The sequence below is a fragment of the Salvelinus namaycush genome, chromosome 24 (genome assembly GCF_016432855.1).
Source record: "Salvelinus namaycush isolate Seneca chromosome 24, SaNama_1.0, whole genome shotgun sequence".
NCBI classification, from domain to species: domain Eukaryota; kingdom Metazoa; phylum Chordata; class Actinopteri; order Salmoniformes; family Salmonidae; genus Salvelinus; species Salvelinus namaycush.
The window spans coordinates 1,896,776-1,923,935 of record NC_052330.1 but is presented as its reverse complement, the minus strand read 5'-3'; the positions used below and the strand labels follow the sequence as shown (position 1 = coordinate 1,923,935).

The 27,160-nt window shown below is 43.7% G+C and overlaps 1 protein-coding gene across 2 annotated transcripts; it reads left to right on the top strand.

The window, feature by feature from the left end:
- Window positions 1–222: 222 nt before the first annotated feature.
- On the top strand, window positions 223–27,160 carry LOC120019595 (sine oculis-binding protein homolog B-like). Of its 2 annotated transcripts, none has more exons than XM_038962919.1 (7): window positions 223–534; window positions 3,160–3,298; window positions 4,131–4,325; window positions 4,591–4,742; window positions 14,031–14,132; window positions 14,836–16,872; window positions 24,137–27,160. In XM_038962919.1, the coding sequence occupies exons 1-6, from the start codon at window positions 442–444 to the stop codon at window positions 16,861–16,863; spliced, it is 2,709 nt and encodes a 902-aa protein (XP_038818847.1). In that variant the 5' UTR covers window positions 223–441; the 3' UTR covers window positions 16,864–16,872; window positions 24,137–27,160. The 2 variants fall into 2 exon arrangements, with proteins under 2 accessions (XP_038818847.1, XP_038818846.1); XM_038962918.1 differs by having other exon boundaries at window positions 14,815–16,872.

The window sequence follows — 27,160 nt, the reverse complement described above, 5'->3', positions numbered from 1 at the left end:
TGAGAAAGCCACAAACATTATGTATGGGTATCATTTGCCCAAACTGACTTTTAATCTATTTATTTAAAGACTGGAATATAACAGACCGTGTTGGTAGTGTGTTCCCCGCAGATAATACACAGTTCTTGCATTCCTAATGAAATGTATCTGTTGAGGGGTGGGCGCCCGGTGTTGGGTTACAGCCCGGAAGCCCCTCCTTGCTCTCCGGGACAGAGAGAGGGGATTGTTCGTTGGCGGCGGTACCACGGCAGCAGAAGGCCACAGCGCCCAACACGCATGTTCAGTGGAGAGTCAATGGAAGGAGCCCTCAGATGACGGACGCAAACGTCTGGGCATGACAGCCGCTGTCACCGAGAGTGACAGCTTTCGCTCTCTGACGCCGCACCTCGACTAGACCCGAGTGAAGCCTGCCAAAGAAGTGACACGGAGCCAGTCAGAACTATGCCAGAGATGGAAAAAGGGAGACCACCGGAAAATAAACGCAGTAGGAAACCTGCGCATCCCGTCAAGAGAGAGATCAACCAAGAGATGAAGGTGAGAGGAAGTGTTTTGGCTGCTTTTCTTTTTTCGTTGTTCCGTTTGTGAATTCTTTCAAGGGCAGTTTGGGACTATTGAGGCAGTGGGAGAGAGCGCCGTGCGTAAAAATCACAGTTGAAGAGGCACAGAAGCGACGCAAACTTTGATTTATTTCAGTGAAATGATTAGCGCACCTCCCTTTAAAGTTGTTTTATAATTTAATGCCATTATATTATTGAATACTGACGAAATAAAAGTGATAAAACAATTGTGTAACATTAGTCCCATATTGGTGAAATAAGACAGCTATATTAGATTACCTGGCCTTGCCATAATAAACCAACTGTCGGGAAATGTACTTTTCCGGGGGGATAGAAAAGTGTGTGTTTAATTAAAGTGTCAATCTTATGTTATCCAATAGGCTATTTGATATCGTGCACACGGAATTGTAGCCCTTCTTTAGTGACGCCATGTCAGTCCAGCTGTGGCCGCGCGCAATGTCCAGTGGTGTTCCAGATGTGCGTCACCAGCCAGACGGCAAGAACACATAACTTCTTCCCCGCTTCGGCTGTGCACGTACTTGTTGTAGTAGGATAGTCTATTACAATCTAACTTTATAAAATGGAAGGCATTTGGCCAAACATACTGAGTAACACTGGTCACTTGAGACTATCCGCTTAGGACATTTGAGACTTGTGAGTAAAAGGTAAGGAATATCCATGAGCTCCCCCTCCATAGGACAAAAAATAAAGAAGGAGTTTGGGTTTTTATTCTGGTCTTTTCGTGAGAGAAGAAATGTGGTCTTTTTGCGTGAGTGGTTTGGATTGTAGCTTTGATATGCAGGGAGGGGTGTAGAATTACAACTTAACTAATTTTAATCAAAACATGCGAAATGCTATCCGTGCTTGATGTAAGTCAGCCTGGCCTGGATCTGGGCTGGATCTGGGGGTCGGCCCTGGGTTGTTGCCTTTGGCTGGGGCTCTCTCTGTGGTTTGGGATATGGCTTGTCACTCTCACAAAGCAGATGTTTGTCTGAACTGCCAAGAAGAAACAAAAACAACATTGTGTGAAGTAAAGCACGGGGAGGGGAAAGAAAAGACGGGGAGGGGAAAGAAAAGACGCCTGTCTCTGCCTAATGAGAAAATAGTGAGACAAAACAACACTTAATTGTAATATAGGAGGACTTGCCCTGATGTAATCATTGATGTAGACTGGGCTAGTCCCATGGCAGGCAGCACTGACAGACTACTACTTTGTGATTCTCAGACATGTACTGGATCTACAGTATAGGCCTTGGGTTATGCGCGGTAATGAACTGGTGCTGTTGGACTTGAAGGCCAGATGTATAAGGGTCGCATAATGAAATAGAGAAAGGGGAGGGAAAGAAAGAAAGACGGACAGACAAAAAGATAGACAGACACAGTTGTTTCTGGGGCATTCTGTCTGCGGGTTGATCCGGTCCGGTCCTGTCCAGCGTTGTGTCAGCTAAAGGATCTATTTCAACACCATAGTCTGACCCACTCCCTCCACGTCAGACCGTAGCACAGCACGGACACCAAATACTTGACTAATCATCATTAGGCATATTTAGCTGGATATGATACCTCTGTGTGCACACACACACACACACACACATACACACACACACACAGATAGACAGAAAAACACACATACACACAGAGCTCCATTTCTTTGAGGCCCTGGTCCGGAGCAGAGGTCAGTCAGTGTGAGGAAAGCAGGGGGAAAGAATGTGCAGTCAGTACTACAGGCCTAGTACAACACTCCCACAGGCAGGCTGTCCACGCTGGAAAAGGTTGAAACCCGAGAGTGCAGTGTCGGGTATCAGGGCTGGAAGGTGCCGGGCGGAGGGGGCCAAGGAGAGGCAGAGAGAGGAGAGGGCAGGGGAGAGGAGGGAGGGGACACACAGAGAGGGACTGGAGAGTGCTGGACGCTCGGGAGAGTTGAGGGGAGAGGAGCGGGTCATTTCCCAGAACCATGGGACCTAGAGGCGGTGTAGGGTGTCCCGCTCTGATTTCTGCCCATTCCAGATCGTGTTTCTGCTCCAATCCCCGCTCGCCCCCAAAGCCACAGAGGCGGAGAGGTGGGCGGATGAAGAGACAGGGCGAGACCTTTGTGCTGTTTTTTAAAACATGGTCTTAATAAAAAAATAAAAAGCCTGGACGTTCACTTCTCAACCCAACACTTTTTTTCTTCTCTGTGTCTCTTTTTTCCCCTCAATTGAAAGAGATAAACAAATGATGATTCATAGATTTCACAATAGTATTAGGTTGAAAAACTTTTCCGTCTCTGATTTAGCAAGAGTAAACAAACTGGAATACATCATGGAAAAAGAGTCATACTGTACGCCTCTGTGTTCCCCTATTCATTTCATCCAGGCAGGGCTGGTCTGGAAGTCAAAATAATCCAGCACATTGATTCGGGAGTGGAAGCTCTGGTTACATTTAAAGAGTGGGATGAAAAAGTTCCACTCACAAACCTCAGATGTAAGGTCACTCAAAACTGAAGTTCATATTGGCTTAGCATTAGCATGCAGTGTTTCAGTTGCCCCGTCTCCCGCCATGTCACCTGACTGACATAACCTATAATGTTGCTCAGTGATTCATTTTCCTTTTCTCCCTCTAGACGTTTGCAGAGAGCACCATGAATGAGTTACTAGGCTGGTACGGCTATGACAAGGTGGAGCTCAGGGACAACGAGGCAACCGAGATACGGAATTACCCCAACCGAGAGAGACGCCAGCAGCATGTCTCCGTCCTTAAAGGTGAGAAAAGGCGAGGGTCCCGTTCAGTAGGGCACATCGTAGCAAAACGTTTTGCAACAGTTAGTGGAAATCTGTGTTTTAGTTGAACAAGTTCAGGTGGCCCCTTACCGTTTCAAAATGATTTCTGCCTACTGAACACGACCCAAGATCATTAGTTCAGGTAGTATCTTCCCGTTTCACTCCCTTTCAAAACGTTTCTGCCAACTGAACAAGGCCCAGGTATCTACAACACAGGTAGCATAGTTAACAGAGGTCAGACAGAATTCACGGGTAACCCAATAACAGAGCATACAGGTTGTTCAATCCAGACATAGAATCACTTTAAACATTTGCTAGACATACTTGCAACTTAATTCACCCTTCCTTAATTCACCATTCTTATGTTTCACTTATTATCCCTACAGTAAACCTGTATGGCTGGATTTTTCTCTTTCTAAAATATTCAGTGCCATTGTTGTCTTCGGTCTCTCTTTATCTAGTGTTGTGTTGTCTCTCTTGTCTTGATGTGTGTTTTGTCCTATATATTTTTTTTTTATTTTGTATTTTTAATCTTTTGCCTTTTGGTAGGCCGTCATTGTAAATAAGAATTTGTTCTTAACTGGCTTGCCTAGTTAAATAAAGGTTAAATAAAAATTAAAAATTAACTTTGTTTTGTCAATGTCCTTTGGGCTGCATATACATTATTTGTTTATATAGAGTGATATTAGTGCCCCAAAAATCTCAACATTTTGAATGCAGATTACATTTATTTTGTCACTTATATAACTCCATACCTATGTTAGAACATAAATTGACTCTCATAAAGTGACCATACATATCCTGTGCCTTCCAGAAAACTCAGTGCCGAAGCCCAAGAGCTTGAACAGCAAAGTCAGCCCCTCTGCACTGGCCATGAGGAGTGGAGAGAGAGAATCATCCAGCGTCCCCTCTTCCACTTCCTCTTCCTTCCCCAGCTCCTCCTCTTTGACCAGCCCTAAGGAGCATAAGAGCGCTCCCGTAATTGTCCCCCTTATAAAGCCATCTGCAGGTAGAGCAAACATCACACACGCACACACACACACACAAGCACTTTGTGTGAACAACTGGGTTAGAACCCGGGTCTCCTGCACATCATAAAAGCTAAACGCCTAGTCTTCAGGTCATCATCATCATCACTACCACATGTAGCCTACAATTATTTTATACAGCTGTTGATTGAACACTCACATGCTCTTAACATGGTCATCTTCATCATCATCATCATTAATCACACTTCGCATGTTGATGTTTCTCTCCTTTGGCTCTGTCCACAGTGGAAGACGTGCAGAATGTGCAGATAGTGTGTGTGTGGTGTCAGAAGGAGGGGGTGAAGCGCTACTCTCTCTGTATGGGCACCGAGCTGAAGAGCTTCTGTAGTGAGAAATGCTTCGCCGCCTGCCGACGTGCCTACTTCAAACGCAACAAGGTGAGGGATTCAACCTTGATTCAACTAGGAGTCAATGGACAATTTTAGGTCTGACAAAACTGATGAAGTTCAGATGGAAATAAAGATAAGCACGCACAGACACACACACACACACACACTTTAATGGTGAGATTTCTGGCAGGTAAACAAACCCTCGGAAATGGAATACCACTGTTTTCCTCAGTGAGGTCATCATACCATTGTATTGATAAAAAAATCAAGAGTTTAAAAAGAGTGTGTGGGTGTATGCATGTGGGGTTTTATCCAAGCACAACACAGGTAACACACACACACACACACACACACAAGCTACCCAGGAAAGGGCTGAAAAAAGCCCACATTAATATACAGTGCATTCAGAAAGTACTCAGACCCTTTGACTTTTTCCACATTTTGTTATGTTACAGCCTTATTCTAAAATGTATTAAATAGTTTTTTCTCCCTCATCAATCTACACACAATATCCCATCATGGCAAAGCAAAAACAGGTTTTTAGACATTCTTGCAAAGTTATAAAAAGTGTGTCTGAAGTGTCACTTTTACATAAGTATTCAGACCCTTTACTCTGTACTTTGTTGAAGCACCTTTGGCAGTCATTACAGCCTCAAGTCTTCTTGGGTATGAAGCTACAAGTTTGGCACACCTGCAGATCCTCATCCTGTGTTGGATGAGGAGTGTCGGTGCACAGCTATTTTCAGGTGTCTCCAGAGATGTTCGATTGGGTTCAAGTCTGGGCTCTGGCGGGGCCACTCAAGGACATTCAGAGACTTATCCCGAAGCCACTCCTGCGTTGTCTTGGCTGTGTGCTTAGGGCCGTTGTCCTGTTGGAAGGTGAACCTTCACCCCAGTCCGAGGTCCTAAGCACTCTGGAGCAGGTTTTCAGCAAGGTTCTCTCTGTACTTTGCTCCGGTCATCTTTCGCTCGATCCTGACTAGTCTCCCAGTCCCTGTCGCTGAAAAACATACCCACAGCAGGATGCTGCCACCACCATGCTTCACCGTAGGGATGGTGCCAGGTTTCCCCCAGACGTGACGCTTGGCATTCAGGCCAAAGAGTTCAATATTGGTTTCATCAGACCAGAGAATCTTGTTTCTCATGGTCTGAAGGTCCTGTAGGTGCCTTTTGGCAAACTCCAAGTGGGCTTTCATGTGCATTTTACTGAGGAGTGGCTTCCGTCTGGCCACTCTAACATAAAGGCCTGATTGGTGGAGTGCTGCGGAGATGGTTGTCCTTCTGGAAGGGTCTCCCATCTCCACAGAGGAACTCTGTAGCTCTGTCAGAGTGACCATTGGGTTCTTGGTCACCTCCCTGACCAAGGCCCTTCTCCCCCAATTCCTCAGTTTGGCCGGGCGGCCAGCTCTAGGAAGAGTCTTGGTGGTTCCAAACTTATTACATTTAAGAATGATGGAGGCTACTGTGTTCTTGCTGCAGAAATGTTTTTGTACCCTTCCCCAGATCTGTGCATTGACACAATCCTGTCTTGGAGCTCTACGGACAATTTCTTCAAACTCATGGCTTGGTTTTTAATCTGTGGGTTTTTAAAACTGTGGGACCTTATATAGACAGGTGTGTGCCTTTCCAAATCATGTCCAATCAATTGAGTTCACAACAGGTGGACTCCAATCAAGTTGTAGAAACACCTCAATGGTGATCAATAGAAACAGGATGCACCTTAACTCAATTTCGAGTCTAATAGCAAAGGGTCTGAATTTTTATGTAAAATCATTTTTTCATTTTTTAACTTTTAATACATTTGCTAAAATTTCTAAAAACCTGTAATCACTTTGTCATTATGGAGTATTGTGTGTAGATTGATGAAGAATTTTTTTTTTAATCCATTTTAGAATAAGGCTGTAATGTAAGAAAATGTGGAAAAGTTCAATGGGTTTGAATACTTTCCGAATGCACTGTATGTAGCCTTAGAAATATGGTTCATGAAATTAATAACTTGCTAACATCAGATAACATTTTTATATTAGCCATTTCTGAGACTCACTTGTATTATTACTGCTGTATCATCAAATGAATTATCCAAGGATATAACATCTATAGAATAGACAGCAATGTTTACGGGGGAGGTGTTGCTGTATAAATTCAGAGCCATATCCCTGTAATGCTTAGAGAAGATTTTTTTGTCAAGTGTTATTGAAGTGTTGTGGTTGCAGGTTCACCTGGCACATCTAAAGCCTTTTCTTTTGGGGTGTTGCTATAGGCCACCAAGTGCTAACAGTCAGTATCTAAATAATATGTGTCAAATGCTTGATAGTGTATGATGTAAGCAGAGAAGTCTACTTTCTTGGGGACCTGAATATTGACTTGTTTTCATCAAGCTGTCCACTCAAGAGGAAGCTCCTCACTGTGAGCAGTGCCTGTAATCTGGTTCAGGTTATTAATCACTTGAAAAAGAAAAGGAGAGCCACACACTCTAGGGGCTCAGATGCAATAATTTAGTAACCTAATAATCAACTTTTCGACAAACACGCTGTCTTCATCAGGTTATTAATCAACCTACCAGGGTGTTTACAAAACTACAGGAACAAGATCATCCACATGTATTGATCACCTTTTTACTAATACTGTAGAACTTTGTTCTTCTTTGTTCTAAATTGAACTTTGTTCTACATCTAAAGCTGTATCCATACCCATTGGATGCAGTAATAACAATATAGAGGCTATATCCAGGAAAGCCAAAGTTCCAAAAGCTGGGCCTAAAATAATATATCAGAGATCATACAAAATATTATGTGGATGATGTAAAAAATATTTGTGATGTGATTAATAAGGAGCATCCAGACACTGCACTTGAGTAATTTTATGAAATTGCTTCTTTCAATTATTGATAAACATGCAACTGTTAAGAACTGACTGTTAGAACTATTAAAGCTCCATGGATTGATGAGAAATTGAAAAACTGTATGGTTGAAAGAGATGGGGCAAAAGGAGTGGCAAATAAATCTGGCTGCACATCTGACTTTCTGCAAATTGAGAAATTATGTGACTAAACTCAACAAAAAAAAAACTTCATTATGAAGCCAAGATCAATGATATAAATTAAATTATGGGCAGAAAGACAAATTCAACTCCATCGTCCATCAAATTTGAAGGCTTATTCATCACAAAACCATTTGATTTTAATTTGACTATTTCATTGGAAAAGTGGGAAAACTTAGGCAGGAAATGCCAACAACGAACAGTGAGCCATCATACTCATGCATAAAAAACTAATAATGAAAGAAAATCATTACAAGTTTTAATTCTGTAAAGTTAGTGGTTAAGAGGTGGAGAAATTATTGTTATCGATCAATAATGACAAACCTCCTGGCATTGAAAACAGGTGGAAAGCTACTGATGATGGTAGCTGACTCTATAGCCACTCCTATCTGTCATATGTTTAATCTGAGCCTAGAGGAAATTTGTTGTCCTCAAGCTTGAAGGGAAGCCAAAGTTATTCCGCTACCCAAGAGTGGTAAAGCCTATCAGCTTGCTGCCAGCTCTTAACAAACTGTTGGAAAAAATTCAGCATGCTTATATAGAAGGGCACTTAACATGTACTGCACTGACACAAATGACTGATGATTGGTTGAAAGAAAGTGGTAATAAGAAGATTGTGGGAGCTGTACTGTTAAATATCAGTACAGCCTTTGATATTATTTACCATAACCTGTTATTGAGAAAACGTATGTGTTATGGCTTTTCAACCTCTGCCATATTATGGATTCAGAGCTTTCTAATATAACTTAGAGGGCTTTCTTTAACCTCTACTTCCTCAGAATCCCGGGTCCGGGAGCACCCCCACCAGTAAAAAAGCTGACTAGCATAGGCTAGGATAGCGTCACAAGTAAATAGTAGCATCTAAATATCATTAAATCACAAGTCCAAGACACCAGATGAAAGATAAACATCTTGGTAATCAAGCCATCATTTCTGATTTTTAAAATGTTTTACAGGGAAGACACAATATGTAAATCTATTAGCTAACCACGTTAGCAAAAGACTGATTACTCCATCAGTTTTTGACTCCATCAGTAGCTATCACAAATTCGGCCAAATAAAGATATAAATAGCCACTAACCAAGAAACAACCTCATCAGATGACAGTCTGATAACATATTTATTGTATAGCATATGTTTTGTTAGAAAAATGTGCATATTTCAGGTATAAATCATAGTTTACCATTGCAGCCACCATCACAAATCGACTAGAATAACTACAGAGAGCAACGTGTATTACCTAATTACTCATCATAAAACATTTCTTAAAAATACACAGTGTACAGCAATGGAAAGACACAGATCTTATGAATTCAGACAATATTTCAGATTTTCTAAGTGTTTTACAGCGAAAACACAATATAGCGTTATATTAGCTTAGCACAGTAGCAAACCAAACAACAGCATTGATTCCAGCCAAACATAGCGATAACGTATTCACCACCAAAATATATTAATTTTCACTAACCTTCTCAGAATTCTTCAGATGACAGTCCTGTAACATCATATTACACAATGCATATAGAGTTTGTTCGAAAATGTGCATATTTAGCGGCACAAATGGTGCTTATACAATGAGAAAAGTTACCAAGCTCCCCAGAAAATTGCGGGCGCCATCTTGGAGAGTCACCTAGTCTAATCAATAAATAATCATAAACTTGACTAAAAAATACAGGGTGGACAACAATTGAAAGACAAATTAGTTCTTAATGCAATCGCTGAATTACATTTTTAAAATTAACCTTACTGCGCAATACTGGGTGCAATACAGGGTGCGATAGCGCAAGGCTACACGGAAAATAATGGCGTCTTATGCATTTTACTTTTTCAACAGAACAACGAATTATCAGCATAAATAGTACTTACTATTAGCTGAACTCCCATCAGAATCTTGGGAAAGGTGTCCGTTGGCCAAAAGAATCGTTGCTGGGTTGGAGAATGTTTCCTTCGACGTTGCAATTAGCAGTACACAATGGCATTCGAGAGAGAGATACCCAACTCAATACAACGTCAGAAAATGAAATGCCCGAAAATCGCAATATACTGACATAAACTGGTATAATTCGGTTCAAAATAACAAGATTATGATGTCTTTAAAGCCTATATCGAATAAAAACATGACCGGAATTATCTAAGTAGCTAAAACCAGAGCTTCTACAAGGACATGGCAAGCTCCTCTTTGCGCCCAGTTGAAGATCCAAAAGAACGTACACCGTGGTTCCAATCAATTTATAACCTCTGGGAACTACGTAGAAACTCCATTTCAAGTCTCCCTATTTGCTGACACCCAGGGGAAGGCGTATGCAGTGCATCTCAACCAATAGAGGACAGGCATATTAATACACAGATCTCAGAACAGTTTTGGAAAAATCAGCATTCTCAACTCTACATAGGGAAATTGCTCTAAGTCCAGTTCTGTTTCACTTACAGACATAATTCAAACGGTTTTAGAAACTAGAGAGTGTTTTCTATCCAATAGTAATAATAATATGCATATTGTACGAGCAAGAATTGAGTACGAGGCAGTTTAATTTGGGTAGACCAAGAAAAAAATAGTGCTAACAGCTCCCCCTATGGAAGCTTCTCTAATGTCAAACATGTAACGTGTGGTGTACCGCAGGGCAGCCCCCTAAGCCCTCTACTCTTTTCTATTTTTACCAATGACCTGCCACTGGCATTAACTTCTTATGGGCAGGTGGGACAGTAATGTCCCACCTGGCCAACATCCGGTGAAATTGCAGAGCGCGAAATTCAAAAATACCAAATTCAAATATGTAACATTCTTGAAAATATATGCGTTATACATCAAAATAAAGCTTAACTTCTTGTTAATCCAGCTGCTGTCAGATTTCAAAAAGGCTTTATGGCGAAAGCAAACCATGTGATTATCTGAGGACAGCGCCCCGCATACAAACACATGAAAATCCTATTTCAACCAGGCAGGTGCGCCACAAAAGTCAGAAATAGTGATATAATTAATGCCTTACCTTTGAAGATCTTCTTCTGTTGGCACTCCAAAATGTCCCAGAAACATCACAAATGGTCCTTTGTTCGATAATGTCCTTCTTTATGTCCCAAAAATGTCAATTTATTTGGCACGTTTGATTCAGAAATACACCGGTTTCAACTCGCCCAACATGCCTACAAAGTATCTAATAAGTTACTTGTAAACTTGGTCCAAACATCTCAAACAACGTTCCTAATCCAACCTCAGGTACCCTAAAACATAAATAATCGATCAAATTTAAGACGGAATAAACTGTTTCTAATACCGGATAAAAACAACGTTAAGCGCGCTCCAGTTCACGCGCACCAAAACAGTAGAGTCCACCTGGAGTGACACTTACAATGAATAGGACAACTTCTTCATTTCTCAAAAGAAAAACATTGAACAATTTCTAAAGACTGTTGACATCTAGTGGAAGCCATAGGAACTGCAACCAGGTTCCTAATAATAAGGGTATCCCATAGAAACCCATTGGAAAATCCTATGACCTCAATTTCTTTTTCCCTGGATGGTTTGTTCTCGGGGTTTCGCCTGCCATATCAGTTCTGTTATACTCACTGACATTATTTTAACAGTTTTAGAAACTTTAGAGTGTTTTCTATCCAAATCTACCAATTATATCCTAGCTTCTGGGCCTGAGTAACAGGCAGTTTACTTTGGGCACGCTTTTCATCCAGAGGTGAAAATACTGCCCCTTACCCAAGAGAGGTTAAACAAAGCATGTGTGTCCATGTATGCTGATGATTTGTTCATATACGCATCAGCAACCACACCTAATGAAGTCACTGAAACCATTAACAAAGAGTTGCAGTCTGTTTTGGAATGGGTGGCCAATAATAAACTGGTCCTGAACATCTCTAAAACTAAGATCATTGTATGTGGTACAAGTAATTCCCTAAGTTCTAGACCTCAGCTGAATCTGGCAATGAATGGTGTGGATGTTGAACAAGTTGAGGAGACTAAATTACTTTAGATTGTAAACTGTCATGGTCAAAATATATAGATTCAATGGTTGTAAAGAGGCGGAGAGGTCTGTCCATAATAAAAATATGCTCAGATTTTTTGACACCACACTCCAGAAAGCAAGTCCCGCAGGCTCTAGTTTTGTTTTATCTTGATTATTGTCCAGTCGTGTGGTCGAGTGCTGCAAGGTTAAGCTGCATCTGGCCCAGAACAGAGCAGCACGTCTTGCTCTTCATTGTAATCAGAGGGCTGATATAAATACTATGCATGCCAGTCTCTCTTGGCTAAGAATTGAGGAGAGACTGACTGCATCACTTCTTTTTAAAAGAAACATTAATGTGTTGAAAATCCCAAATTGTTTGGATAGTAAACTTACACACAGCTCTGACACACACGCTTACCCCACCATACATGCTACCAGGGGTCTTTTCACAATCCCCAAATTCAAGAACAAATTCAAGAAAGCATACAGTATTATATACTGTATCCTAGTGGTGTAGCCGTCTAAGGTACTGCATCTCAGTGCTGGAGGTGTCACTACAGACCCTGGTTCAATCCCGGGCTGTGTCACAACCGGCCGTGATCGGGAGTCCCATAGTGTGGCGCACAATTGGCCCAGCGTCCGGGTTAAGGGAGGGTTTGCCCGGGGTAGGCCATCATTGTGACAAAAAAAATTGTTCTTAACTGACTTGCCTAGTTAAATAAGGTTAAATTAAATAAATACATATAAGAGACATTATTGCATGGAACTGTCCCATCTCATATTGCTCAAATGAACAGCAAACCTGGTTCCATAAACAGATAAAGCAACCTCACGGCACAACGCCTCTCCCATATTTGACAAAGCTAGTTTGTGTGTATGTATTCATATGTATTCATCAATTTTTTTAATTGATGTAGTTCTGTGCTTGAGCTGTTCTTGTCCATTAATGTATTATGTCATGTTTCATGTTTTGTGTGGACCGCAGGAAGAGTAGCTGCTGCTTTCGCAACAGCTAATGGGGATACTAATAAAATACAAAGAAAATGCACACAGACCCACACACACATGCTGGTTTCTAATAGACAGGCCAGTGTTTGGAGCGTGGGAAGGGGTCAGGTTCGCAGAGGACAGTTAGGGCTCTATTCAATCTGTATCGCTGAAGCATTACAGATTGGGTGATAGAAATGTAAAGGTAATTTTCGTATGCATCGTTTACCAGGAATGCAGTCTCAGCTAACTTGTGAACATTGCCTTTAAATTTCAGTCATGCTGTAATGCTGAACTTTTGCGATACGGATTCAATAAAGCCCTTAGTATCAGTTTCGCCTTAATGGAGAAAGGGCCAGTCATAAATGCGGCTTGGTTCAGGAGGACAGGGGAGTAGTGTCCATACACCACTTCTCTCCCATACACATTACCACCATTTTTCACCCTACATCCAAGACATTGATACCCCCTCTTAGAGGCATGGGGGTGTCAGGCAAGGCTATCCCCATTCAACATTTCTGTTGTTTATGCAGCGCTAGGTTATAGTCACACAACAACTGACAGGGGGGAAAGAGGGAATCGTATGCTGCCTACCTACCAGGCTGCAACAAACCCTCCATTTTTTGGGTTGGTGGAGGTGGGGATGGAACCGTGGCCATTGGCTTGTCCCTGCTTGTCTCACTGAGGAAGAAGGGCAGGGGGCCTAGGGGCAAGGTATCCACTTTCAGCGCATACCTTACCTGCAGCTGCCTCATGTTTCGTAACTCAACACGACTCAGTGGGTCACAGTGAAGGGGGGTGCTCACTGCTTGCAGATCCACACAGGATCAGCTTACATGAATCGGGAGGAATGTCCAATATTAATACAGCCGGACCATTGACAATAATATAAGGGTTTTATGTTTGTCATCTACTTTATCTTGTCAAGACTTTCCAAAACGTTCCCTTTGTTTCAGTGACCTCAAAGCCCACAGGTCAATGTACTCTGTTACATTGAACCCCTATGACGAGGTGAATCTTGCAGTGTTTATTTTGGAATTGGTTATGTAAGTTTGCTTTAATGACCACGAGAGCCATCCATGATGACTTAAAGCAAATGCTACCTCATCAAAGTTTGGTGCTTAAATCCCATAGGGGTTCAACTGAATCCAGGCTGTACTCTAAAACAACTTTAACTCAATCCTGGGACGTGTTCACAACGTTTTAAAACATTTCGCAACGGAGATAAAAAAAAAACAAGGAGTGTTTCTTATTTGACAAATCAGTCCGTTTGTTTGTTTGGTGCCGAAGAACATGACCGAGCTCTTGATAGTTTGTTATAAGTGTATAATGATGTGGCTTTGCCCCCGTCCGTCAGGCCCGGGATGAGGATCTCAACGGAGGTGAGCAATCCCCCCAACACACCCATGCCGACGACTCACCCCGACTGGTGATGAAGATGAACAGCGGTGGGGCCAGAGTAAGAACAGAACACAATCCACATCATGGAAATACTAAAGTTACTAAAAATGTTTTTGCTCAAAGTGTACTAATGAAGTCAAGCATGTTTGTCTTTAAGAGGTATACCGCTACTTCAAAACACTTAGGGGCAGTATCCAGGACACAGATTAAGCCTTAGAATAGGAGTAGGCTTAATCTGTGACTGGGAAACCACCCCTTAAATTGATAGTTCAGCTGTTTTCCATATATAGATATTTGTTACCTTAAAATAGGCTATGGACAAGGAGAGGCTGCAATCCACATTAGGTTTTGTTAAAGTAGTCATAGCCAACAAGTAGCCACATTAGCATTTTGGGACCAATTCCCCATGCAAATTCATCTCTCGTGTTTAGAATATATTACATTTAATGCCCAAATCATTAAAAAAGAACACAATGAATTTAATATGATTTGACCATGAAATTGAACACATGCTAAATAGGGAAGATTGCCTTACATGGAGAATTCATCCCAAATGTTGAAGTCACTCCTTGTCCATTATACCCTGATTAAATGTTTTTGTGCGGAAACAATTAAGAGCCTTTTAGGAATTTTGAGATGGATAAACAAAACCACTCTATTCAAATAATGTTATACAGTACATTCCACATTCAAATAATTGGTTTTCCCTTTTCACGTGGCACTTTAGTAATTCTCCACAGTCACTCTCGCCTGTACCGCAGGTGTGCGACTGGTGCAAACACGTCCGCCACACCAAAGAGTACCTGGACTTCGGCGCAGGCGCAGAACGGCTCCAGTTCTGCAGTAGCAAGTGCTTGAACCAGTACAAGATGGACGTGTTCTACAGAGAGGCCAGGGCAGCTCTCACCAGCTCCAGCCCAGGCCCAGGAAGACCCACCCAGGATGGGAGAACTGAGTCCAGCGGAGGGGGTCAGAACCAGAAACTCCTGACTCCCGAATCGTGGAACAATGGCGCGGGGGTCGTTCGGGGGAGGACCAGGTCACCCAAAGGGCCCATGCCGATCCACAGTACAGCGGCGTCAAGGACTGTGTCACCATCTGAGGCGTCGTCCTCGTCCTCCAAGGTCCCCGTCTCTGGGCTGAGACACCTGGAGAGACATGTCCTGCCCCCGTTGCCACCCCCAGAGGTGGCAAACCACCACCCCGTCCACCCTCCTCCTCCTCACCCCCCCATGGAGCACCACCAGCACCACCAGGCAATTCCTCAGATCCCGCTGCCCTTCATCCGGCCCCCCCTCCACGCCCAAGGCCTGACGAGCCCCCTCGCCAATCCCCACAGGTGCCACCCTGGCCCCCCTTCCAGCCCCATCAACCGGTCCACCCCTCACTCCCCCCACCACCCCCACCTCCAGCCCCCCTCGGCCTCCTCCATGAACCCACCTAGAATGCACCCATACCCGGGGGCCTACTTCCCCGGCCTGCACTCCCCCCCAATGATGGGGCCCCGTGGCCCTGTGCCCATGCCCCCTATGATGAACTTCGGGAGATGGCCGTCCCTAGGCCCCTTCTTCCCTCAGCCCATGGTCCTGGTTCCCTACCCCATTATTGTACCCATCCCCGTCCCCATCCCCATCCCTATCCCCATACCCATCCCCCCTAAGGCTTCCCCCTCAGACCCCCAAGGGATCTCCCCCAGTGGGGTTATCCAGCCAGTGCCAGATGGGATGGAGAGGAGATGCTCCAGTGGTGTCAAACTGCCCTCGCCCGGGAGCTCTGTGCCAAACAGATTAAGTAGAACCACCAACCAGGGTCTCCCGTCGCCCTCCGACCACCCCAAAAGGGATATCACAGATTGGGTTAAATCTGAGAGGCAGGCTCCGTCGCCCATGTCAACCCCCCACAGTGCAGCGTCCTCCCCCAGGGCTTGCTACGATGCTTCCCCTTCTTCCACCTCAGTGATTGAGGCACTGTTAGACTTTAAGCTGGGCCAGCAGCAGCAGCCAGAGAGACAGCTCATTCATAGAGTGCTCCAGAGGACCCCGGTCAAGCTGGAGCTCAACCCCCACGAAATGGTGGACATGTCGGGTAAACAGGAGTCCAGAGCGGGGCAAAGCACCAGGGTAGTGGATACCAGAGTGGACCACCACAACCACCACAATGACATTATCAAACCCACCGCTCCACCATCCCAGTCCCCCCTTCCCCTGCACGACATTTCCTTCCCCCAGAGCCCAAACACACAACTCCCCTCGCACACTCCACCAATGACCAGAGGGGGATGCCGCAGCCCTCCCTGTGATGCCGCCACCTCCTCCTCCCCCCCGATGTCCCCAGACATCCCTAACCGAACGACTACGTCATCATCACCCGACCCTGCTCCCAGCCCAGACTCCTCCCAGTCCCAGAGAGAGGCCACGCTCCTTGGCCCTGACTCTGTCCTCAGCGAGCTGGAGGCGGTCAAAGAGAACAGCTGCTCCAATGGCCAGGTCCAGGGGAGGGACCAGGGCCAGTTCCCTCCCCTCCCAATCAGCCAATCAGAGGAGCCCTCGCCCAGTGGCAACCCTAAAGACCCCCACATCCTCGATGAGGACCACGCCTATGCCCTGCCCAACCCCACCCCTACACCCACCAGGACGGGCAGTTCCCCAGCCACCACCCACACCACACTCCTTCTGCCCAAGCTCAGGGACAAGGGCGCCCTCTGGAGCCCACCGAGTGTGGCTGGACCTGGGGACATGGAGCCTGCTCAGAAGAGACGGTGCCTCCGCATCAGAGATCAGAACAAGTAGAAGAGAGAGGTGGGTGTTGCTTGTTACACAGGCTTTTGGGGCACTGTAACATATGTTTTTTTTTGGGGGGGGGGGGGGGGGGTCATGGAGATGTTAGGATACCTAGAGGACTCTGAATGAGAAAGATGTAATACAGGTGAAGATTATATGAAGGAACTTCCATATAGATGAAATAACCTTAGAAGAAGGTATACAATTAACTGTTTATATCTATCACCAACAATCAAACACACACACACACACACTCGCGTGCCCTGACAGATCCCCATATAAAACAGTCCAACATCCAAACAAAGCGTTGTCACTGTAACAGGCCCTGCATGGTGAGGTGACCTCTTTTCAAAGTGACTCTCACTGTCTCTCTTCTCTGCTCCTTCGCCTGGCCTAGCTGTAATCCTAGAGCTGTGGGGAGTGCCAAGTTACTGGGATTCTCTCTCTTTGGCGCCCTTCTGTTTCGTGGCCATGCGCATATTGTGTGACAGTGTGTGTGCGCGCGTGTGTGCTTTTGGGAATATCCCATTGGCTCCATTGCACCAGGCAAGCTCTAATCAAACATGGTTGATTCAAATACATTTTGAGAACCGAGCTAGCACATTTGGTTCCATAGCCATACACTTCCTGACCAGTAAAACAGAAGGTTTTTAAGACATTCGGAGAAAGTTTCACCTGTTCTGTGTACATGTTAAGGTTGCAGAGAGGTTCTGATCAGAACTTTTATTGTAGCACGGCATCAGTGAGATTAAAGCCTATGCTCTTCTCTTACTTTACTCACGGTATTAGACCACTGCACCACCAGGGTGAAGGTAACATGCAATGTTTTTTGAACTCATACAAAGCTATTCATTTTAGTCTGTTCAAACAAACCACATTTCAAAGGAAACAAGCACTCATTAACCCTATCAGTCCCGAGACCCCAGAAAAAAATTGGCTTTTAATTTATCTGACCTTCATTTATCCGATTGTTCAGCCTTTATATTTAGCCTCACAATTAATTGTTTCACCATTTTCTTTTCAGGACAACCAGGGCTACAAGTAGAACAGAAAACAGTTTGTTTGACAAATGAAATTAAAAAAACAAGGTCCGCCAAAGCAAAAACCTGAGAGAAATGAATTTATATGAATGCTGTAAGTACAGAAATGGTTTGCTCAGTGGGAAATGAACATCCTACTAGTCAGTGACAACTGTGTGGAGTTTGTGACAGAAAATATGTGAGCTTATAGTATTATAGACACTGTCCTGGGATTTCCTATGATCTTCTATATAGAAGAACCACTTACTTTCTAGTGACTCTTGTGTAGCTTGTGAGAGTCATCGAGTGTCATAGAGCAGCACATGTTACATGTGCGTGTTTGTGAGAATCTCAGCTTTATTTGAATAGTTTGTAGCTCAAACCTTTCAGAGTCTGCGGACATTTTTTTAAAGAGACCCGGCCCAAGTCCCTTCGGGATCCACCCTTGTCTCACAAACACCGCTCTAGCTCAGCCCCCATTAATCACAGTGTCCATGGGTGAGGTCGATTGATCAAGGGTGATCGAGCAGCTCACCCAAAGGATTGGGTACTGCCAAAGTTCCACACTGTGTGATATTCTTTTCTCCCATGAACCACCACTCTTCCAATCCAGCCCTCTTTCTGGCGTTACCTTGGAGACGGTGGCGATCAGCAGACTCGAAGGCGCTGTGAATATGAGAGCCTATGTCTGTCTGTGTGTGTGTGTGTGTGTGTGTGTGTGTGTGTGTGCTGTGAAAATGAGAGCCAGCCCTCAGTGATAGAGCTCTGGGGCTTCATTAGAAAACTGAGCAGCAGAACCGGAATGATCCGGTTACGTGTGTCACAACGACACTGACATGCAATACTGGCCCTGGCGCCGTCGCTCGGTCTCACTCCCATGTAGGAGTTTAGTGGTGTGCAATCATCTCTTCTAGTCTCATTTAGTAGCGTTTATTGGTGTTCTCTTCTCTCCTCATCTCCCCTATTCTTTCTTATCCTCTCTTTCTACACTCCCGTCCTCTCCTCTTCTCCACCTTCTCTCCCATTTTCTCTCCTCTCCTCTCTTTCTCTTCTCTCCATTTCTCTACTATCTCTCCTCTCTCTTTTCCTTTCCTCTCCTCTCTTATTCCCTTCTCTCACTTCACAGCTTCTTCCTGCTCTATGGATGTTCTATGGAAGACATAAAGTACATTCAAAACCCTAACGACCAATCAGATTGGAACCCTCCTTACTTTCGACAAATCAGATCCGTCTCCAGTTTACCCTTTTCTAATTGTTCATTCAAATGGTCCTTTTGCCACGCAGAGCTGTGTGATTATGCGCTTATCTTTCCGTTTTACATCCTGGGCTTAATGTACACATGATGACAGAGAAGGTTTTGATTTCCAGTTACCTCTACTTCCTCGCTTCTCCCCTCCCATTTCGAAAACCTCAAAAGGTCAAGGGTCATCTTAATAATTGTGTCTGAAAGTGAAAAAGATGGCTATTGGCAGAGAGCGACACATAACCCAATAATTGTTTATCGTATATTCCCAAAAGCCATGTGCCAGAAGTATTAAACCATCCTCTTTCAGAGAGGTCCCCGCTTCACCCTTTGTCATTTGTTGTGGTTTCACGTGGTCCACCGGTCCCCTTAGTAACCAATACACATGAAAATCACAGAGTGTTGCCAGCGTTGCGCAGGCGGATTTATTGCTTGGTGTTCTGTGTAAGGGGAGCCTGTGTGTGTGTTTGTGTGTGTGTTTTTGGTTTTACTATCTTTGTGGGGACCACAAGTCCTCACAAGGATAGTAAAACAAGGAAAATTCGGACAAGTGGAAGTTTCCCCAGTCCCCACAAGAAAATATACAATTTTATGCTTAGTGGTTAGGTTAGATTGACAATTAGGGTTAGGGTTACAACTAAGGTTAGGAGTTAGGCTTAGGAGCAGTGCTTAATTTGAACCGTAACCTATTTGGCTGGATCTGGTACATCTTGTGGCATGAAAAATGATTGTCTATCACAGAACTAGAATGAGATTCACTTTCTATGATCGCTCTCCCTCTCTCTGCTCTAATAGAGCCTGCAGCTCTCTTCTCTCCAGCATTGCACTTTATAATTTATTTCCTTATAGAGGAAAGGGTTCTGGAGGAGCCTGATAAATTGATATAAATTTGCCAAAGTTATGCTGTCTGTTCAGAACTAACTACTACACCACAGTAGCGGTGCGTGGGTAAAATCACCGGGGAAGCCCCCCCCCCCCCCCAAAAAAAAGCTATATTACAACCTATGTGATGTGATAATTGGGTTATTTGTTCTATAACCTGTTAATTCATATGCCTTGCGACCGTGATATAGAGGCCTAAAGGCCCAGACAATAAGAAGACACAGTGGCAGAATAAATTCAACCACACCTTTGTTTTATCACCGGATAGCAACCTCTGTCCAGTGAAGTCCACAAAGCATATGGCATGTACAGTAACAGACAGTTAGATTGGCTACAGCATGGCCAAGTCAAGTTAATGTTTCTGGCATTTTCAGACCACTAAACAAATATTGATTTAGAGCCACAGAGAGTTACCACAAGTCACAAAGAAAACAGGAGCTGCCTCCACTATTCCAGCACCATTTCAACTTCAACATTTCAACATCATCAAATTACCTCTTCTTTTGTCTAATACAGTGAAAACTAAAAGATACCAAAAACGATTTAGTCCAATCAACATCAGCTAAATATGATGTGGCTTTTCATGGTTCTGATTTCTTTGTGTGTGTGTGTGTGTGTGTGTGTGTGTGTGTGTGTGTGTGTGTGTGTGTGTGTGTGTGTGTGTGTGTGTGTGTGTGTGTGTGTGTGTGTGTGTGTGTGTGCATGCTCGTTCGTGCAAGTAGATAAACATTTTGACCCACCCTACTTGTGGAGAAACAACAATGTCATCCATTCATGTTGACGAAACGGTCTGTCACTCTGTCATACAGTACACGCTTGTATTTGTTGTCCTAGGTTACCTGGCTAAAATGCTTGTTCGCTAGCCTAACTTCCATTCATTGGCAACCTTAGTTAAAATTAGCCTTCAACATTTAGCTACATATTGAACTTCCATCTTCTCAGGCCAGTGGCACAACAATGTATGAATTAATGGTTGGATCAAAATAGCCATTATAATCATTGGTCAGTACGGAGAATTAAGTAAAACCTCATGTCCAAATCCCTATCTCCATCCATGGTTAATTTAGGAAAGGGCCAATTTTAGCTAGCTAGCTAGCCACCGGAGGACAAGAACACAACGAGATGCAACAATTCAAGTTTTTCTGTCAATACCATATGCTCCAAAATCACAGCTGGCTTCCCGTAACACTTTTTTTGTTGCGCCAGGACCATTTACAGTTAAGCTGGCTCAGTTTAGTTCGACGCTGATTGCCACATTTTTTATGGGGCCAGAGGCCAGATGCTCGCTGGCTTCCCTTGCCTTCAACGCTACGGGCGACAACAATGTCATACTTGTTTGGACCAGACAGAATCAGATAGATACGTAGAGATACACGTAGAGTGACAGAGGGGCGCTGTTTCACACGCTCGGTTGCTTACTCCTGTGAGATACATTCAGCTTCTTGCGAAATTGAAGGAAAATTATGAAACACAGAAAGACAAAAGGTCAATTATTTTATATATATAGTTTTTTTTATTGGTCCATTTTTCAGGGAAGCCTGGCTTCCCTTGGCATCCATGAATACACGCCACTGCTACACCATGAGAACGCCTCAAATTTAGCCACAGAGGATAAATAGCTTCTTTTAAAATAGCCTAGCTGTGGAGTGTAGCCCAATAACAAGGCATAGCCTACAGTTGGGAACGTGTGGCAAATCTGTCAGTGAACAAACAGCACGCAGACAAAACTGGCCTTTCGCAATATTTTAAATAGTCTACAATCGCGGTAAAACACAGGTTGTAAAGCACATGGCTCCTGCTGAAAAGAAGAATATAACCAGCTGTAGGCTGCCAAAATATTTTATCAACATCCAAATATTGTTGAACAAGGGAGAGAGAGGGGGGAGCTTTAGGCACTAGAGCATATGCCATCACCAGCAAGTGAGCTGTGCGTCATTGGGTGAGTAAGTGAAACTGGAAAGCCTTTTTAGGACTATAATTTCCTCCTCATATTGTAGCATACAATATGTCTCCACACACCTAGGCCTAGGCTACTGATGGATTCAAGATAAGGTCGTTTTCATTGATCTCAGATTATCAGTAAGTCAGTGTCAAAGTAGCCTGTTATTTCAATCATTTGTGCAGTATTATAGTGCTTTCAAGAACACTGGGAACTCTGAAAAAAACGAGGTCGAATCATGACGTCAGTAATCTTCAGGTCGGAAAGTCGAAGCTCTAGAAAGAGGCCAGAGTTTCCCACTTGGAATTCCGAGTTGGAAGACCATTCAAAACTAATTTTCCCAGTCGGAGCAAATTATTTTCCGAATTTTACAGTTGTCTTGAACGCACTGAAGTCGGAAGTCAAATATTTCCCAGTTCTCAGTTCCGAGTTGTTTTGAAGGTGTAACAGAGTTGGTTATGTTTCCACTTGCCTCTAAAGAAAGGTGTATTTAATGTTCAAGCATTCTTATTGGTTAGTTCAACGCTGATGACAATAAGGCGTGTTGTGATTGGCCCCGCTTGCAGATAGGGGGAGATCGCGAACGTCAGGTCTTCCCAGTATGAAAATGTGATGCAAGGGATTTTGCCATCGACAGCCATCAATACCGTTAAGCCCTGCACAACTAACGTGCTGTTTCCTATTTAACAACAGCAACAGAAATAAATGATGCTCAACTGGGAACACTGGCTGATGTGATTTATTTGGACAAAACACAACGCAAGGAGAGTGCGATTTACATCTGTTACAAACGCCGCATAAAAAAATATTTTGCCAAATTCTCCAGTAATGTAAAATGACGTAGAATTGGATGAAATGTGTTTATACAAAGCCAAACATTTCCCGGACCCTAGGCTAGAATTTTTTTTTCCCATGTGTGGAACTTCTGTAAGTGCCTCTACTATATTGCTCTATGTCACAGTGGAAATGTGATGATATGCATGGAATACTTTATATATATACTTTAATATTTTTTCTTTCTCATGTGTTCCGGTACCTCAAAGCTCCCCAGGTCACCCCCCTCTCGCGCTAACTTTTTGTTCCGGCACCTCCAAATTTACCAGTTAAGCACTGGTTAGGAGTTAGGGGTTAAGGTTAGGGTTAGGTTGTTAAGGATTAAGGTTAGGGAAAACAGGATATTGAATGGGAATAGTTTTTTGGGTCACCAAAAGGATAGTAAAACAAATGTGTGTGTGTGTGTGCGCGCACGTATGTGTGAGCGTGTGTATACAGTATATGTGTGTGCTGAGGGTGTGTATAGTAACGTGTGTGTGTGTTTGCATATGTCGCGAGCGCTTATGTGTAATGGGACCCGGTCTGCGTTCACAGTCGGCTGACTTTAGCTTAGTAACTCTCAGTGCAGAGGTTAATATGGCTGTCCACTTCCATTGTGTTCGCTACTAAAAGTTTCTTTAAAAAAACTTTTAAGTCTTTTAGCTCTGACAAAATCAACAGGCCAACTGGAGGATTTCACCTCAGGAAATAGCCCGGCTTCGTCTCAGTTTTCAATGCCTTTATTTGGGCTATTTTATTGCCACGTGTAACTAGATCCCTCCACATGGGTATTTGCAGAGCGTTTGAAACTTAAACAGAGAGGGACAAGGGGAATAGAGAGTTAGAGAGTACAGAGCCATGGCTTCTTGGCCCCTGGTGTGTGTGTGTGTGTGTGTGTGTGTGTGTGTGTGTGTGTGTGTGTGTGTGTGTGTGTGTGTGTGTGTGTGTGTGTGTGTGTGTGTGTGTGTGTGTGTGTGTGTGTGCGTGTGCATCCGTCTGTGCATGTGTGAGTGTGTGTTCAGCACAGATGTTCTTGGTTTGATAATAACCTATGCGACAGTTATCTGGGTGTTGACATATCTAAAAGCCTCATTCTCACAGTGTTTATGTTGAGTGGGTGGATTAAGGAAGGGAGGATTGACAGAATAGGAAGGCAGATCTAAAACTATGGTATAGATGTAAATGGAAATACAATTCAAATCTCTTTCTCTCTCTCTCATCCCCCTTTGTCTCGCTCTCTCTTTTTTTCTCTGTCTCTCTTTCACTCTCTCCCTCTCCGTGTCTCTCTCTCCTTTTATTTCTTTCTCTCGCTCTCTCTCTTTCTCCGTCTCTCGCTCTCTCTCTCTCTGTATGTGATGAACTGCTTTACTGTTTTACACTGTACAGCGGTACCAGATCCAGTGCCCTGCCCTCTTATGGACATCACCAGAACCAACGCCCCTCTCTCCAATCCATTCTTCAGCCAATCAATCAGCCACCAGGGAGATTGGCCCCGCCCTTCTTCTGACCACGAGGTGCCAATCAAGGAAGCAGTCCAATGGGGGAAGCAGCCCAAGATGTGGACTTCCAGTATATTCACAGCATCTTTGGACTTCAGAGATACCTCCTTCTTTGATCTCTGCCATACTCCATGAGCCTATCAGAGCCCACTCCTCAACCCTATTCAGTGGCTCTACACTAGACGGTAGGCTACTAGGCTCCAATCATCAGCCTTGTGTGGTCTTCTCAGATGGAGCCTGAACCTGATCTCTTTCCTGGGGAAACGGTTTGTTTTCTCTGCCTAGCTCCACACAAAGAGCCACATTGTTCCTCTCCCCCATATCCCACGCTAACTCCCCTACTCGGGTTTTGGGTTACCTGGCCGACGGGGGCTCAGGCTTCAGGAGGAGTGTCTATTTTTTGGTCTGATTGAGGGCCAGGAATATGTGTGTACCCCCCTCTCCTTCTCTCCTCTCCTCTCCACCCTGTAACCCCTGCCCAATTGCAGTATACAGTACACACACCAGTCCTGAAATGCAACTTCTTACACCAATTGCTCGATAACTTCCTCTTTCCCTCTTATATCGTCACACGAGGGATGAGGGTACACAATTTCAGTTCAAGAATTTATCCTCTGGTATTTGTCTGAACTATTTTAAGGAGGGATGGTATCTCCTGGAGCAATGAAAAAGGGGAACATATGAACTGTAAACAATGTCATATGTTAATGAAAGAGAGAGGGCGCAAGTCCCATATATCAATCTACTGATATAGCTGAGTTGGCAAGGGAAGTTTTGACTTGCCTGAGACTTGAAGACTTGTCCCCAAAATGAATGCCAAGGCTTTGGCTCAAAGGGCTAACACGGTCTTGTGATGTGCAGGAGACCTGGGTTTCAAACCATCACACATGCAGTGATTTATAACACTGACTCAGTCATGGGACTTGGGCTATATTGTCACAGGCATACCATTTATGATCTTTTTTTTACCACCAATTGGTCTTTTGACCAATCAGATCAGATCTTTTGCCAATAATTGGGCAGCCTGTGTAAACACTGCCATAGAAGTAGATATTTTGAGTTTCCAAACCCACTCCCTCTGTTGATGCTCCTTACCTTACTCAGATAATGTGCAGTGGGCCCCTTTTGGTGGGTTTGGAACAACAACGTAGGTAGTCATGTTACCAGCCATGGTATTATTTTGAACCGTCAAAGGCTGCAAAATGCAGCTATCAGTATTACAGTTTGATGAGATACTAACTATATGCCTGGTCCCAGATCTATTTGTTCTGTCTTGCCAACTCTTCTAGTCATTGGCATGCCAAACAGTACAAACAGATCTGGGATCAGCGTAACAAACGCTCCAGTGGGAGCATCATCATCTTGAGGCCTTGCCAACACTCATCATCACATTGTGAGAATTCACTTTTAGTTTTTGCTATACATAGACTTTGACTTTATATTAACTTATGAATGATGCCTCTATAGATCTTCAAAAAGTGCTTTATTGATTTTTTATTTTGATGATGATTATTATGCTGTATTTTGCAAGTTCTAACCAGTTTCCAAATGTTTTGTTAGAATTTGTCCAGTAGAGTGCAGTGTCGCTTTTGGAACATACAGGTACCTGCCAAAATAATGGAAACACTTGAGTAAATGAGGGATACAAAGTAAATTGAATGCAGGTGGTTCCACACGCGTGGTTCCTGAGTTAATTATGCAATTACCATCCCATCATGCTTAGGGTCATATATACAAAATAATGGGCAAGCCGTTATTTTGGCTGCCATGCCTATGCCCCCATAGGATGACAATGCCCCCATCCACAGGTCACGAATTGTCAATGAATGGTTTAATGAGCATGAAAACGATGTAAGCCATATGCCATGGCCGTCTCAGTCACCAGATCTCAAGCCAATTAAACACGTATGGGAGATTCTGGAGCGGCGCCTGAGACAAAACACAAAACGATATAATTTTTTTTGTGGAAGAATGGTGTCACATCCCTCCAATAGAGTTCCAGACACTTGTAGAATATACGCCAAAGCACATTGAATCTGTTGTGGTTTGTGGTGTCCCAACGGCCTATTAAGACACTTTATGTTCTGGTTTCTTTTATTTTGGAAGTTACCTTACCTGTAGCAGCTGCCTCTTTTTTATATACATAACTAGCCGTCTCCAATACCTTCAGTAAATAGATAGGCTATTTTCATTAACATAAACATGTATTAATTCACCTTCATTCAGTAAACAACCATACATTTAGTGCCAATACAAGCCTGTCTTTTTCATGCCAATTTCAGCAATGGCTCGATCTATTCATCGATCCTGCCACAGATCACCTGTTGCCATCCCATAGCCAAAATAGAACATTGTCACACCCCCCCCCCCCCCCCACACACACACAGACACACACATACACACATACACCTCTGCCATCTCAGAACTGCATTCCAAAGAGCACATGCCCAATCAGCGTATGTGTAGCCACGGTGACAACAAGCTCATTCCAGTCAACAGGCTTACCTTAGGTCATGCCTATAGAATCATTGTCATCTTAGTCTGCCCAGGGGACTGTGTCACAAACTATTATGACTCAGCAGTGGTGTCACTCTATACTAATGCCTGGCATATCCTGCAGTAGTCCCCTAGCCATTCCTTAGCGGCCAAAAAGTCAACAAAAAACTGCCATAGTATATTGCACATCTACCAATACCTACCATTTCTGGCCAGTATCAGTTTGGGAAGATAAAAATGTAAAGTTGTCTGAAACCTATATATTGTGGACTCTGAGGACACTTGTTGAACATATAGGGTACTGTATAATTGACAATTCAGATAGTTTTTTATGTAAATGAATATGATAAACTGGGAGCTCTTTGGTGAAGACCTGTTTGTAAAGTGAATAAAGGCTATTCTGACAGTAACATCA

Coding starts and splice junctions, on each gene's coding strand:
- LOC120019595 (XM_038962918.1), top strand. CDS start 442: ATGCCAGAGATGGAAAAAGGGAGACCACCGGAAAATAAACGCAGTAGG. Junction 3,299..4,130: donor GCATGTCTCCGTCCTTAAAG/GTGAGAAAAGGC, acceptor TGTGCCTTCCAG/AAAACTCAGTGCCGAAGCCC. Junction 4,326..4,590: donor CCTTATAAAGCCATCTGCAG/GTAGAGCAAACA, acceptor CTCTGTCCACAG/TGGAAGACGTGCAGAATGTG.